Source organism: Motacilla alba, chromosome 12, assembly GCF_015832195.1.
Source record: "Motacilla alba alba isolate MOTALB_02 chromosome 12, Motacilla_alba_V1.0_pri, whole genome shotgun sequence".
Taxonomy (NCBI): Eukaryota; Metazoa; Chordata; class Aves; order Passeriformes; family Motacillidae; genus Motacilla; species Motacilla alba.
In genome coordinates, this window is record NC_052027.1 from 10,888,422 (window position 1) to 10,901,986 (window position 13,565).

Sequence of the window (13,565 nt, forward strand, 5' to 3'; positions counted from 1 at the left end):
TAATTACCAGGTGCCTTTCAATAGCTCCTGCCTCAATTAGCATCCGTACCTCCATGGCTAGTCAAAGAGGCCTTCTGGCTACCCCTGAGCCCCACAGTCTGGAGAAGGCCCCCTGAGCCAGTGGCACACGCTCAGGTGCAGTAGAGACTGTTTCTTCCAGCTAGCTGCTGCCCCTCCTCCAAGCTGATTAAGAAGAGTACAAGATAATAACACAAATAAAGAAATAACATTTTAAAAACCCACCATAACCCTGAAATCTTCATTAATTATGAATTTTGCATGGCAACTGTTACTAAGAGAGTCTCCTCTGAAACTGATGTTCAAAGAACTTCATATCAAATCTTCAAACAGTTGAGAAGGTTCAAGCTACAAAGTTGAAACATCTGTTGCTTTCCATGCATTTTTCAATGGGGAGATCAGAGAGGAAGAAAAAAGTGTACAAAATAATCCTGGTTCTGCTCTATTATTTAAATACAATGACGGTCTATGATATACACTCTGTGCAGAGAGAGAGAAATAAAAAATGAAGTCAGAGTGTTATATAGTTCTACCTACTGGAGCCAAAAATATAATATACTTCAATTTGCTTTAAATTTAGCCCTTCTGGGAAATGCTGTATTAACAGCCCTTGGGGATGAAGACTAAAATAATAAAAGAAGGGCAACTTCTCCAGCAGAAACAATGAATTGACAGTCCCATCCCTCCTCCCAGTGCCATGCAAAGCCTGGCTGTAATGAGAAAGTTTGGAGTCAAGACTATGGGATGCACCTCCCAATGACACATATGCCACCTTGCTTCATCCCTGCAGCCAGCAGGGAACAAGCAGAAAGGATTGTCCTCTCTGCCTGTGGGAAGCACCAAGCAGGCAGGACCATCTCCTGAATCAGCCTGCAAAACATACTCCCTGCACTCAGCTTTTTGCCCTAAGGGCAGGCAGAAATCAAGAAACTGCTGCCTCTTCACACCTGATCAGTTCCATCTAGTGAGGTCTTCACTAGACCCAGCTGTGGCATTTTTCAAACTTTTCAGTTGAGAAAAAATAGCATCATTTTAGCCCAAACCAAGCCTTTCAAGCAACAAAAAAATAACCAACTTTCCCAATTTTTTTCAAAGACTTTGCAAAATATTTGGTGTCACACAGGATCGATGTTGCTTTCAGTATAACATTTACTTTTTTTTGTTGAACAGCGAGAGGAAATTTCTAACAACATTTGGATTGAAGACCTCAATCCAACACTCAGCACAGCAGCCTCTCACCACAGTACCCTCAGGAACCTGACCCAGAGGTCCCTGCACTTGTGGTGTTTCCACAGCTTTCCCTGGAGCCCCAAGCATTGCTGCATCATACGACTGATCCCTGGGGAGAGAGCCTTTCTTTAAATGGGAAAACTGATGTCAGCTTTCAAACCATGTGCTTTTGGGGAATGCTGCTCCTCTGAGAGTTAATGCTGGAAGAAAACCCGGCTCTGCCACAGGTAGGTTCATCTAATGCCAGGAAACAAGACAAATTAACAAACTTCAAGTGAAGAGCTGGACATCAAGGACATCTGTAACATGAGGCTGGGAACACCTTCCTGGCTCACTGCACCAGGTCCCTGTTGTCACAGACACTGTGATCTTTTATCCTCTAATAAACATAAAGCTCAAAGCTTTGGTTCAAATCCCCCAAAAAATTAAGGTGGAATAGGGTGTGAGAGAGCAACTGAGTGGGTCCCAGAAGCCTTGCGAACCAGAAATTTGTGCCCAAACCCTCCTCCTGCCTCAGACCCACCAAAACTTTCCTCAAGACAGTCTTCCACTACCGTGGCAAAGTGAGAGTTTCCCACACTCATCTCTTCCAGTAGAAAGGTGTCAAACCCCTTCAAAGAAGGGTTTTTTCTGCCCCCAGAACCTTCTTTCAGCCTCTGATCATTTGGAGGCAGCTGAGAAATTTATCTGCTGCTGGCTCCGTGCGGGCAGGAATGAATTATCAAATGCTGCTCCTGAAGGCATGTAAAACGTCCTAGTGGCAGCCACACTGAGCTCCTGGCCATCCTTTTGCTTTCTGTGTAATTTGTCATTTCAATTTGGGCCCCAACAGTTCAACAGCCCTTGAGGCTTGCATGGGTCAAAAAGATCAGAACAAAAGGAGGAACATGGAATTAGCATTTTCAGAGAGCTCTGTCCCAGCAGCTTTCCCAGCTCCATCTCGTCCAGACCCACCTGGGCCCCCAGGCAACTCCTGCCCTGTGAATCCCATCAGATTTTGCTGGGTCCTGCCCATGCAGCCAGCCAGGAGCAGTCAGAAGTGAAGGCTGAAGCCAGTGCAGAAATTCCTCCTCCCCAGGCAGTGCATTTCAATTACCACAGCCCGAGCTTCCAAGTGGATTTATCAAACTGGGCCTATAGAGAAAATTGAATAATCTCGTGCTTCAGACCTATAAAATTTAAGTATTATACTTGAAAGTACAGTGACAAAGTAATGAAGATGGAGAGTGAACCAGCTCCTTGTTCATGTGTTGTAACCAAACCCCTGGCTCTAAGGTGCCCCTCCATCATGGGAGGCCCCAGGGCACATCCAGCTGTGAGACTGCAGGATCTGGATGGAAAGCTGATAAACTCTGAGGTATAAAGGTGCTTGATCACCCATTTTGTCCAAGACTATTTCCCTCACTGCTGAAATTTCAGACATCTCCAAGAACTAAAAGGGGGAAGTTGGAGATGTCTGAGACCCTGGAGTTAAAAGTTCTTCCAAAAACAGCATCTGTGAGCAATCTGGTCTCTACCTCTCTTCTGAGCAGGACCAATAGAAAGGGGATTGATTATATTGCAACAAGGAAGGAAAAACCTACTGAGCGGAGGAAGTCCTGTTGCACATTGCTGTTGACGAGTGCAAACATACAGTTGTTCCTGAAAAAGGAGTTAGGGGAATATCACACCACAGTTTAGGATGAGGAAAAGACTCATGCATTGGGCAGGTCCAACATGAGATTTTCATGATACTAAATCACGTGAAAATTAGGATGCCAGGCAACATGAAGCACAGACACACCAACAGCCCTGGCTCTTTGGGAGTTCTTCTGCTCTACCCAGTTCTCCACACCAAAGATCCTTCTGTTTAACTCCATCCCTGACTGTAACACTAACTCCCAACCAGGGTCGTCTTCCCATACATCCTGATATTAAAATTGAACACTGGTTCCTCCCCACAATGGTGTCCTGCCCTTTCATTCAAAGGGACCTCACAAATCTTGGCCACTGTAACAACGTAGTACTGGGATGAGCTGCAGACACCTCCTCCCTCTAGCAGAAAAAACATCCTTACCCTGACAGTATTATTTTCATTGTGTGGCAGGAACAATGGTAGGAACAGTGCTCCAAGTTTTGCTTTCCTGGTTCAGTCCCTGCCCTTCATCAATCCCTTGCAAACTACACTACCTCTGGAAACAGACAACCTGCAGTGATCACCCAGACAGGATCTGTAACCCCAAATGAGCAGCAAACTACAGAAAGGGCTGAACTTCTTGGCTCTGCCTCCATCCTACCTCTCCAACACTTACGTGATCCAAGAGCATTAATCCAAGAAATGTATCCATAAATCCTCTCTGTCTCCTCCCTAACAAACACAAGGGAGCCCACCTCTCTACATCATGTATTTCTAGCAGGTAATTCTGGAGTAGCATGCTCAGATACCCAAACTGACAACATGTGTTTAGCCAGCCCACGGCACACACAGTCCTTGCACTCCAGCAAGCCCCATTTTGGCCTGAAACCCTATCCCTTGGCAGGACACCAGCTGAGGGCCACCTTTCCACCCTGGTGGGACACGTGCCCAACCTTCCACTTCACAGCGTGGGGTGTTTCCCCTGCTAAATCAGCACCCAGAGATGGTGCAAGGTGGTAAAATCATACAACCAGCCCTTCAGAAAATTAAAAATAATTATCCAGCCTATTAATTTACCCCTGTGATTTCCCATCACAGTTAAACCCCTCTGGTCATCGTCTTGAGATCAAGAAGACATCAGACCCCTCTTCCTTGCTTATTATTTACTCTCCACTCACTGCTTTTCTTCTGCCCCAGTGACTTCACTGTTCACACATCCCTGCTCTGCCTTTAACCCCATTTTCATTTAGGGTCTGATTAACTCTTGATGCTGAAGGTTTTCACCATCAAAAGGCTTTGTTTCCATGGTAACTCCTGTGGGGGATTATTCAAACTGATGGGTCCAGCTAGCACAGGGTCAGCAGGATGGAGGAACCCCCAGGGATGCTCAAGTCCTGCTCCACAGTGGTGACAGTGCCTCCTCCCACCACCAATTACTGCAGATGAGAGCCGAAATCCTGCTGCCCCCTTTAACTCTCTCTGTGTTAGCACTGGCTCATGGACATTTTTTTTCTTCCTTTTTTTTTTTTTTGCACCATGTGTCACTAATTTTACTCATTTTCTGAGTTTGTCTAGAATAGTAAAAGATTTGATTAGAGTGTTCCCGGTTTTAATTGTAATTAGGACAGTCATTGTACGAGCTATAAAAGGAAATTGGGCTACTGCTGAGTGGAAGAGCCCCTGAGAGAATAGGAGCTGCAAAGGGAGAATTTCGTTCATAAAAAATGAAAAAAAAAAAAAACAGTTTGAGGAAGGAATAAAACTCCAGCTCAGGATAGTGTGACAACCAAAGTGACCCAGGCATCTGGGACCATAATCAAAGCACATGTCCTGGGGATTTCAGTGTTGGTTGTGAGTGGCTCCTTCCCCACTGCAACCTTCTGTACGAACTTGGGCCAAGCAGCTCTGCCCTCCTGCCTCAGTTTCCCCACAGGGACTCATCTGGGTGTTCTGTGGGCTATTGGCTTATTTTAAAGTGTGCATTGTGATCCCCTGTGAAATGGGCGAGGCAACCATTGAAATAACCCTTCCAGCTCCCATACCTTACCAGCAGATACCTTGCCAGAGGCACCACAGCTGCTGTGGGACAGCACCTGGAGCAAGGGGACAGGAGATGCCCCTGGCTGCCATCCAGGTCCCAAGGGTGGACACTGGACATATCTGCTTTTTTCCAGCAGAGGGAGGGAAAGGCCCATTGAATCCCATTGCAACGGTGTTACTGCTGGGAAGAGCACCCAGAAAAAGCACACGCAGCGTCACATCAGTCACCACCTGAAAAGCACCCAGAGAAGTGCAACTCCCACACACACAGATAGCATCACCCCAGGTTTTGCCAGCCCAGGGTGACCTTGCAGGCCACCTGTGCCAGAAACGTGGTGGTGAACCACCAAACCCTTGAGGAGCACAGAAACAGCCAAGATGCCTGCAGCGATGTTTCTCAGCTGACTTCACTGTATGGAAAAATTGTTCCTGACAGTCATGGCCAAAATTCCCAGTGGTCATCGTCTCCACATTGGTCATTGCACCCCACTGCCACCCCCTCTAAAGGGGGACCCTCTGGAAAGGGGCAGCTGGCAGTGCCCAGAGCCATGTCACCTGCCCTCTGCCCCACGGCTCTGCAGGGGGACAGATTGCTGAGCCTGAGCTGTCATTCTGGTGCAATAAAACTAGAGACAAATCAATTTTTCCCCTTCCCCCTGCTCTAATTCCACCAGGGGAGACAGTCTTTTTTCCTGAAGCAATAATTTGCCTCAGTTAAAAAAAAAACCCACACAGTGGTGCTCTGCTCATGGCACATTAATGTGTATCAGCCGTCGCCTGCCACCTCCTAATGATCCCACCTCCGATCCGTGCCCAAAACTGTGGGCTTTTTACCACTACATTTAAAGCAAAGAACAAACATAAACCAGTTGCCTCCCAGCATGGCTGTGATTTTCATTAGTCCAGGCAGGGAGAGAAAGGGGTTGCTGCTCTGCTCAGCCCTTACTGCCTTCAAAATTTATGGATTTTCTTTTTTTTTTTTTCCTCTTCCTAGCAGCTCAGAAGAAACTTAATCATCACCTCTGAGGGGGAAGAAACCCCCCGTCGTATCCTTCAACTTGCAGGGTCACATGATGCTGCTCTGGCCTTTCCTATGCAATGTCTGAACACAGCACATGGCCTGGCACTTGCAGCCCATGTTAATGCTCCAGCTGGGTTTCAATTTCTATTCTATTCTATTCTGTTCTAATAATATACATAGTTATCAATTTTATATGTACATTTATATTATAGACTATGGATTTTATGTATATGTATATATATCTCATGTGTGACAAATAAAGCTTCGCTCCCATGATAAGAGGCTGCTTGAGGACCTGCCCATATTCCCCTGAAGATGGGCCAGATCCCTTTCCTGTAGGATTACAGAGCTCAGGGGGCAATGAGGGACAGCCTAATTAGCCCAGCTAATTGCTCCCTTCATTTGTGGGTCTCTGGGCCATGGAGCAGCAGCATAAGGACCAGGACTGCCCAGGGTGATGGTGCAGAAGAGGAAGGGAAGGTGCAGGTAGCCACTGCTGGAATTTGGGGATGGTGGGCAAGGGAGCTGTTCCTGCTGACCTTTAGCTAAACCTGAAGAAGAGGATGCATCTATAGTCATTTTAATGACTCTGGGTTTCTGAGCACACCAGCAGTGACACCAGAAGCAAACACACACTGGGGGACATCAGTGACCGGTCAGAGGTGTTGAACCCCCAAGCCAAGCACTCATTTCATTCTGGAGCAAAGCTCATAAAAGGCAGGAGGAGCCTTACTGATGACTGACACTGGCACCACCAGCATGCAGCTGTCCATGACTGTGCCTAGGGAGATGAATGCTTCCCTGTGCTGCAGGCTGTGGGTCCCCATGTCGCTCACCCACCACAGCCGAGGTGACACGTGGCACTGAGCATGCAGGTCTGCAGGAGCAGAGCTACCATCTGCATGTCCTGGCCCTCACTGCATGTGTAAGACAAGCAAAGGATTATACAGAGACCCAAAGGCAGGACAGCATCAGTTCCCAGAGCAGGAGGAAAGGAGGTGCCCAGGGAAAGTACAAAACCACAGCGCTGGTGAGGGGATAGAAGTTTTTGTACAAAGAGCCCAAGATGAGATCGTCAGACCCCACACAGGTGCCCTGGGATGTGCCACTCACCTGGAGCCCAGGTTTGGATGAGATGATGGCAAGGGGGTTTCCAAGAGCCCCAGGTCAGCCGGGGGGGTCACAGGGAGGGCTGCCTCCACCTCCAAAGCCCAGCCAGCTCCAGCCACACGGAGGCTGCTGCAGATTTGCTGGATTAGCGCCATCCCAGGCGGCAGCGGCGTATGCTATTGCTGGAAGGTTCACATCTTATCATTTAATCAAATAAAGTGCATTTGTGGATTACACAATCATTTGCAGGCCATGATAATCTTTTTCTGGTTAGCTCTGCACTAGGACTGAGGAGGCAAACAAAGACATTTGTAGCTGTCGTTGGAGGCCCTGGCTTCCTGCCAGAAGCTCTTACTCCTTGGGAAAACTGGTGCAATTTGTATTGAAGAAAACCCTGGTGATGGTGAAACACTAGATATTTATTTATTTATTAGGTCAACCAGGAGGTTTTAAAGTTTTTTGTTCCCTGGTAAAATAATAGAACATTTTTAAAAATAAAAATCCTGCTTGCAAAGGCTCAGAGTAAAGCACCAAGGTGCAGCAAGGTCTCTTCAGGGAGAGATCCTCATCTCTATGCCTTGAAAAAAGCAATGAAAGATACTTTATATGTTGGATTGGCAATTTATTTAAATAGTTTCTGTACCCACCACAGTGCTCACCTGTTTGATGCTCAGCTGCCACCAGCTCCCACATGGCCATGAGGGTGGTGTTTGGTGCAGCACAAAACTGGGGAAGATGAGGGTCTTTTTGCCACTGCCCTCAATTAAATCCTCCCAGAAACCTCATCAAAATGCAGTTAAAATGCGATTTTCTTAAGCATTCGAAAGGCTGGTAAAAGAAAACTTTATTTTTTTAAGATAGGAAAACAAGATCAAAACAATCGTTCTTTTATTGACGCTGTGGCAAATATAGTGGATGTTTAATACCTGCTGATGATGTTCTTGCTGGAGAATAGGAAAACTGCAAGAGAAAACATGAAAAACATCCAGTTTATACACACACTAAATGCAGAGAAAATATGTATTCAGCATCCACAGTACAATCAGCCCCGCCAGCCCAATCCCTCAGAAGATTGGCCCCAGGGCAGGAAGAGGCAAAGGAAACAATAAAAAACAAAAAAGCAGCCTAATTTGTGTGACTTTGATCTATGCGCTGGGGTCCTGCTGAGGAGTCTTGGCCCTGACCCCACACCCCAGGGATTCACCCCCTCCTCTCTAGGAATGTCTCCCCACACCTGCCACAGCCACCGACCTCACTGAGGAAGGTCCCCTGTGAGGAGGGTGCTGAGGTGACCAGCTGCTGCCCCGGGCTTCCTCTCCTGCTGCTTCACTTTGGGACCCTGCAGAGATTACAATGCAGCTTGGAAGTACTCAGCGCTACAGGATGACACAGCTTTAAAGGATCAGGAGCTAGAAAAGATCAGGAGCTGGAAAAGAAGATGCCCATGCAGTGTGCAGAGCCTGCAGAGACACGGCTGCAGCATCACCTCAGCACCGTGTACTTCCTCCCAAGCACGTGTGCTGTCACCCCATCATGTCCCATGGGAGGACGGGCCAGGATGTCCGAGAGGTAGAAGTGAAGCTGCCCCAGCTCTGGTCAGTTCCTGTGGACCCCAGTGAGTGGCAGAAGAGTCAGGTAGGTATCTACATCTGTGCTCGCAGCGTGGCAGGTTCAGCTGCTTCTGTGTCTGATCAGCAGCTCTGAGCGGTTTGAAAGGTGACGAGTAAAATCAAACGGTTTAAAGCAGTTTAACACGAGCCACCCAGGAAAGGGGCTGATGGGGGAGCCACCTAAATCCACCTGTGAGCGTCTGGAGCTCCTTTGGTGGGTGTTAACAACCACACCTCAGGACCCCCACACCCACACATGCACTGCATTGCTGGCACATGGTGATGCTATTTTGCATCACATCCCCCCGGCACGGCCACGGATTTGCCCACTGCTCCCAAAGCTGCCTGCTCCATGCACCCACATTGCCCCCAAAAACACAGGCAAAACACCAGCTTTAGCAAAAATGTTTAATCTCTCCTTGATGCATGTGTTTATTTACAAGTACTAAATCTGAAGAACATTAAAATAGGAAATAGCAGGATATTTACACGATCAAAGGGCGCTTGACCAGCCACGCTGGCCTGTTGCTTCAAGTCTGAAACAATCACAGAAAGGGAATCAGGACTCCGGAGTGTGATTCTTTTTTTCCCCATTTAATTTTCTAAAACTATGAGAATTCTCTGCCTCTCGCCGGGTCCGCCTTAGGGTTCCCCCTGCTTCCTTAAAGGACAGCTTGTTGTGCGCTTTGGTGGGGAGCGGGTGAGCCTGCGGGGGTCCCCCTACCCATCCCCTGCTCCCAGTCCCCAGGCTGGGGCCAGCCCTGGGCGTGACATGGGGCTCCTGCTAGGGGAGACACTACCAGGCTGCACTGCACATTTTTTAAGCCCAAACTGAAGCGAAAGGCAACGAGAGCAGGGAGGGACCCCCTTGCTTGCAGTGGTGCGGGATCAACCTGCATGGTCCAGCTGCTTCTGGTGGGGGGCCAGAGCAGGAGTGCCCAGAAATGCAGGCTCACAACAAGGAGTGCTTCTCCATTTCACCCCACTCTGGGGCACGGGCTACGCCAGCAGGAAGAGGAGTCTTGTGGATGCTTCCCAGCTTCTCCACACCTTTCCCCCTTCCGAGGCAGGGTCTGACAGGGCCAGTTCTGACCCCACCAGGCCGGTCAAGGGAGGGTGGGCAGCTGCCTGGCACAATTAAGGACGCTGGGCATCATGCGAAAGGCAAAGGTAGCACCAAGAAGCGCCAGAGGCTGCGGGCAGCACCACAGTGCCCACCTCACTGACCAGCACCCTCTGTTAGGGGCAGCAAGGGGACCCCCAAGCAGTGGGGAGATGCTGGGGTACCCTTCAGTGGAGCAAACCACAAACACCCCAAAGCTCTCCAGGAGGAAGCCAACGGGAACTCATCCCAAGGATCACACTACAGGCAGTCAGCATCACCAGGGGGCTGGAAGAGCCAGGTCACAGCACAAGGGGAGCCCAGAAAGCAGAGCCACACCATGGCACTGCCAGCCAGCCCAGCATGACCTCCCCAGGAGCCTCTCTGCTGCCCAAATCCATCTCAGACCCACCATGGCCAAAAACCTCATCTGTCCCTCCAGGCTGGCTGAGGGAGCACCCACAGCATTGGTGCTGGGAAAGCTACAGCTAACAGACCTCAGCAATCAACAGTGCTTCCAGCCCTCTGCGTCAACAGAGAAATTTTCAGGGAGGTGTTCTTGGAAACACATCTCCATCCCCTCTCAACCACCACAAAACCCACGTGCTTGCAACAGCAACCGAAGCTCCCCAAGACACTCTTACCACTGCAACAGGCAGAACCCACTCCAGTCCTGGACAGAGACCCCAGAGCCATCGCTCCCCTTCCATCACTCCGCAGTGATCACCGATGCATTGCCGCCATCCTCCGGGCCATTTCCAGGACCTCCACCAGCACCACGGAGCCAGCAATGCCACAAGGAAGAAGTTTTGCACCAAAGGGAGCTGCAGGCACCCCTCCACCCCACCACAGCAGCAGTGAATTCTATAAAGGGACCCCTGGAGGGTTCTGTTCCACCAGAGCACCCAGAGAGATGCTGGCAGCCAGCAGTGGCCCCAGCACAGGGCACACAGCTGTCCTTTAAGGCTCTCCAAGTACCACATTTGAGATGTGAACCTCTAAAGTCTTTCTTTTTGCTGTTTCTTGGTTTTTTTTTCTTTTGGACGAGAAAGTGGCAAATTAATTTCAAATTAAAAAAAATAGGTAACAGGTCTAAACAAACCTCTAATATTCAATACTCGCAGTTTCTTTGTTTTATGGGTTTTTTTCTTCTGTTTCTTAAAAAGATCAACTCAGACTAAAATCTAGCACAGTCATGCAACAGCCCACAGCTCTCAGAAATCCAGCGACAGCTCAGGGTTCGTAGGTTTGGGAAACAATTATAAATTCTTTTTCAAACAGTTTTGCTGTTGTGGTTGGATTCTTTTGTTGTCTTTTTTTTTTCTTTTTTTTTTTTAATCAGTAACTTCTCTCCTTTCCCTCCTTATTAAAACAAAACAAAACCAAACAAAATTACAACATAATGAGAGATGTGCAGACTTCAAACGGTTGTTCTGCATGGTGAGAAAGGCTTGGAAGTTCCTTCCACACCATTTGGTATCCTTTTTTAATTTTTTTTTCCAGTGGTTGTTTGTTTTGTTTTAACTGGCTGTGTAAATTCATCTCATTTTTATATTGGTTCAATTCTCCTTCAGTTAACTATACAGCACCCCACTGGGGCACGAGAATTAGATTGTAACCACATATATATATATACACACTTTTATTATTTTTTTTTAATTAAAAACTTCATTATTTCTCCCTCTCCCCCCCTTAACTTGCAATTTAAGGGAATGGACAGAAATCAGCTGGGCTTCTCTCCACTTGGATTTCGACAGCCATCCGCTCCTGGCAGAGTGTGGCCCCATGTGCTGTGGCCTGGGCAGTGACAGGAGCTCTCAGTACAGAAAAGGAAAGGGTTTTGCTCTTTTTTTTTTTTTGGAAGTTTTTGGTCACCTGCTGCCATTTGGGGCAGCATTCAGCACCTTTTCATCTCTGGAAAGCACAAACCCACAAGGAACTGACATTTCCAAGGGGGAAGCTGAGGGAGAGACCTCGGGTCTCCAGCGAAGCCCTGTCAGGGCAGAGGCAGCGGAGGGGAGATGGGGTGACAGCAAGAGGAGAAAGGGGGAGAAAGAAGGAAAAGACAGAGAAAGGAAGGTCAGTCTTGGGCGGAAGGTCCTGCACACGTTTGGGCTCCCCAGGTGGAAGAGCAGGTGACAGCCCCATGGCAGCCAGAATCCCAGTCCCTGCATGGGCTGGGAACCCAGTGGGGTTTGCCAGGGGACATCCCAGCCAGGAGTGCAGAGGAGCTGCCTCCCCTTTCACTGGGGATCTGGTCTCTTCCCCTGCATCAGCACAAAAAGATGATGGGGAAAAATAAATGTAAAGGGGCTTTGTTAAGGTGGCTCCAGTGCCAAAGAATCTGACACAAGAAGCCAGGCTGGCTCTCCATCAACCCTCCTGACAGCCCCCAAGGCCCCACAACCATCCTCCACCCCACCTCATCCCAGGCCAGGCAGGAGCAGGAGCACTGCCCAGACCACCCCACGGCCAGCAAACTGGGAAAACAAGGACAAGCTCAACAAAACACCAACCATCCCTCAGCAACCACCCAGGAAAATTAAAACCAGCCTTGGGATCTCCCTTCCTCTCTGATTTTGACCTCCAGAACCACTCAGCAGCATTAAAATAACAGCATCTATCCAGCTAACAAAACTCCCAACTTTTTTTGCTTCAATTTTTTTTTTTTTCGCACTAAACAACATTCAAATAAAACATGGCACAGGACATATTTTAGAAATATCAAAGCTCCCTTTCCTGCCCACCCCTAAAGCCCCAACCCCAAATCTCCCCAGCATCAGTCCTTTAGCTTATCTCGTAAAATCATTTTTGTTAGTTTGTTGCAAAAAATTCAGAATATTTTTTCCCCTCCCATTTTTAGTTATAATTTTTTCCCTTTAAATTAAAAATTTTGTTTGTCTCGTGTAAATTGTGCAAATATAGCAGTTAACACTAGTGGCAGAAGGCCAGAGAGAGAGAGAGAAGGGGGCAGAGACAGAAAAAGAGAGAGGAGGAGGAGGAGAGGGGGTGGACAGCTGGGGGGAAGGAAGGGAGAGCAAGTCAAGTACAGTAAAAATAGGAGCCCACCCACCCTCCCTTCACCAAAGTAACAACAACATCCAAACGCCTTCCTAGAAGCCCCGCGGTCCCGGCCCTCCTCCCATGTGGGCTCAGGGGCTCTGCCCAGGCAAGGGGTGCCCAGCAGGTCGGTGGGGCCGGACCCCCTTCTCCTCCGCCAGCACGGCCTCTCTGCAAGGTCCCTGCTGCCTCCCATGGGCCTGGGGCTCTCTGTGGCTCAGGGAGCTCCATCGGCGCTGCTGCTCTCCTCGGGGTTTGTGTTCGTTCCGCTAAAGCGCGAGGTCTCTCGGTGTGTCCGTGGGGAGCGGGCGGCTCCCGCGGGCCCGGCCGCTCCCAGCCCCAAAGTCTTGTGCCCGCGGCTGCCGCTGGCCGGTCCTTCCTCCCTCCCTCCCTCTGTCCATCCGTCCGTCCGTCCGTCCTGCCGCCCCGCTGCCGGACGCTGGCGCCGCCGCCGCCTTCTCAGCTGCTTAAGGCCATTGTGTCGATCGCCTGCTCCAGCTTACTCCGCAGTCGCTGCCTCCGGGCCTGCTCATCCTTCTCCAACGCAGCTAAAATCTGGGGAGACAGGGGAGGAGAGTCGGTGAGGAGGTGCCCTCCTACCCAAAGCGGCTCCCTGTGGCCCGCTGGCTCTTTGATGGCATCAGGACATGGGGATGTGGCCCCGTGGGAAGTGTTCTTGTGCCCCAACAGGGCCAAAGGAAGTGCAAGGTAAAAGACACCACTGTGAGTGGTGCCGTCCACAAATCGAGCCCACTGGAC

At 49.2% G+C, this 13,565-nt stretch overlaps 1 protein-coding gene across 4 annotated transcripts in view; it reads right to left on the reverse strand.

Annotated features, from left to right (window-relative positions):
• Positions 1–9,038: 9,038 nt before the first annotated feature.
• Positions 9,039–13,565, reverse strand: part of PLXNA1 (plexin A1) — a 115,609-nt gene continuing 111,082 nt past the window's right edge. For all 4 annotated transcript variants that reach the window (XM_038148800.1, XM_038148802.1, XM_038148803.1 and 1 more), the window contains exon 32: positions 9,039–13,361. In XM_038148800.1, the coding sequence (XP_038004728.1) occupies positions 13,266–13,361 (96 nt within the window). In that variant the 3' untranslated portion in view covers positions 9,039–13,265. The remainder of the gene's footprint in view (positions 13,362–13,565) is intronic.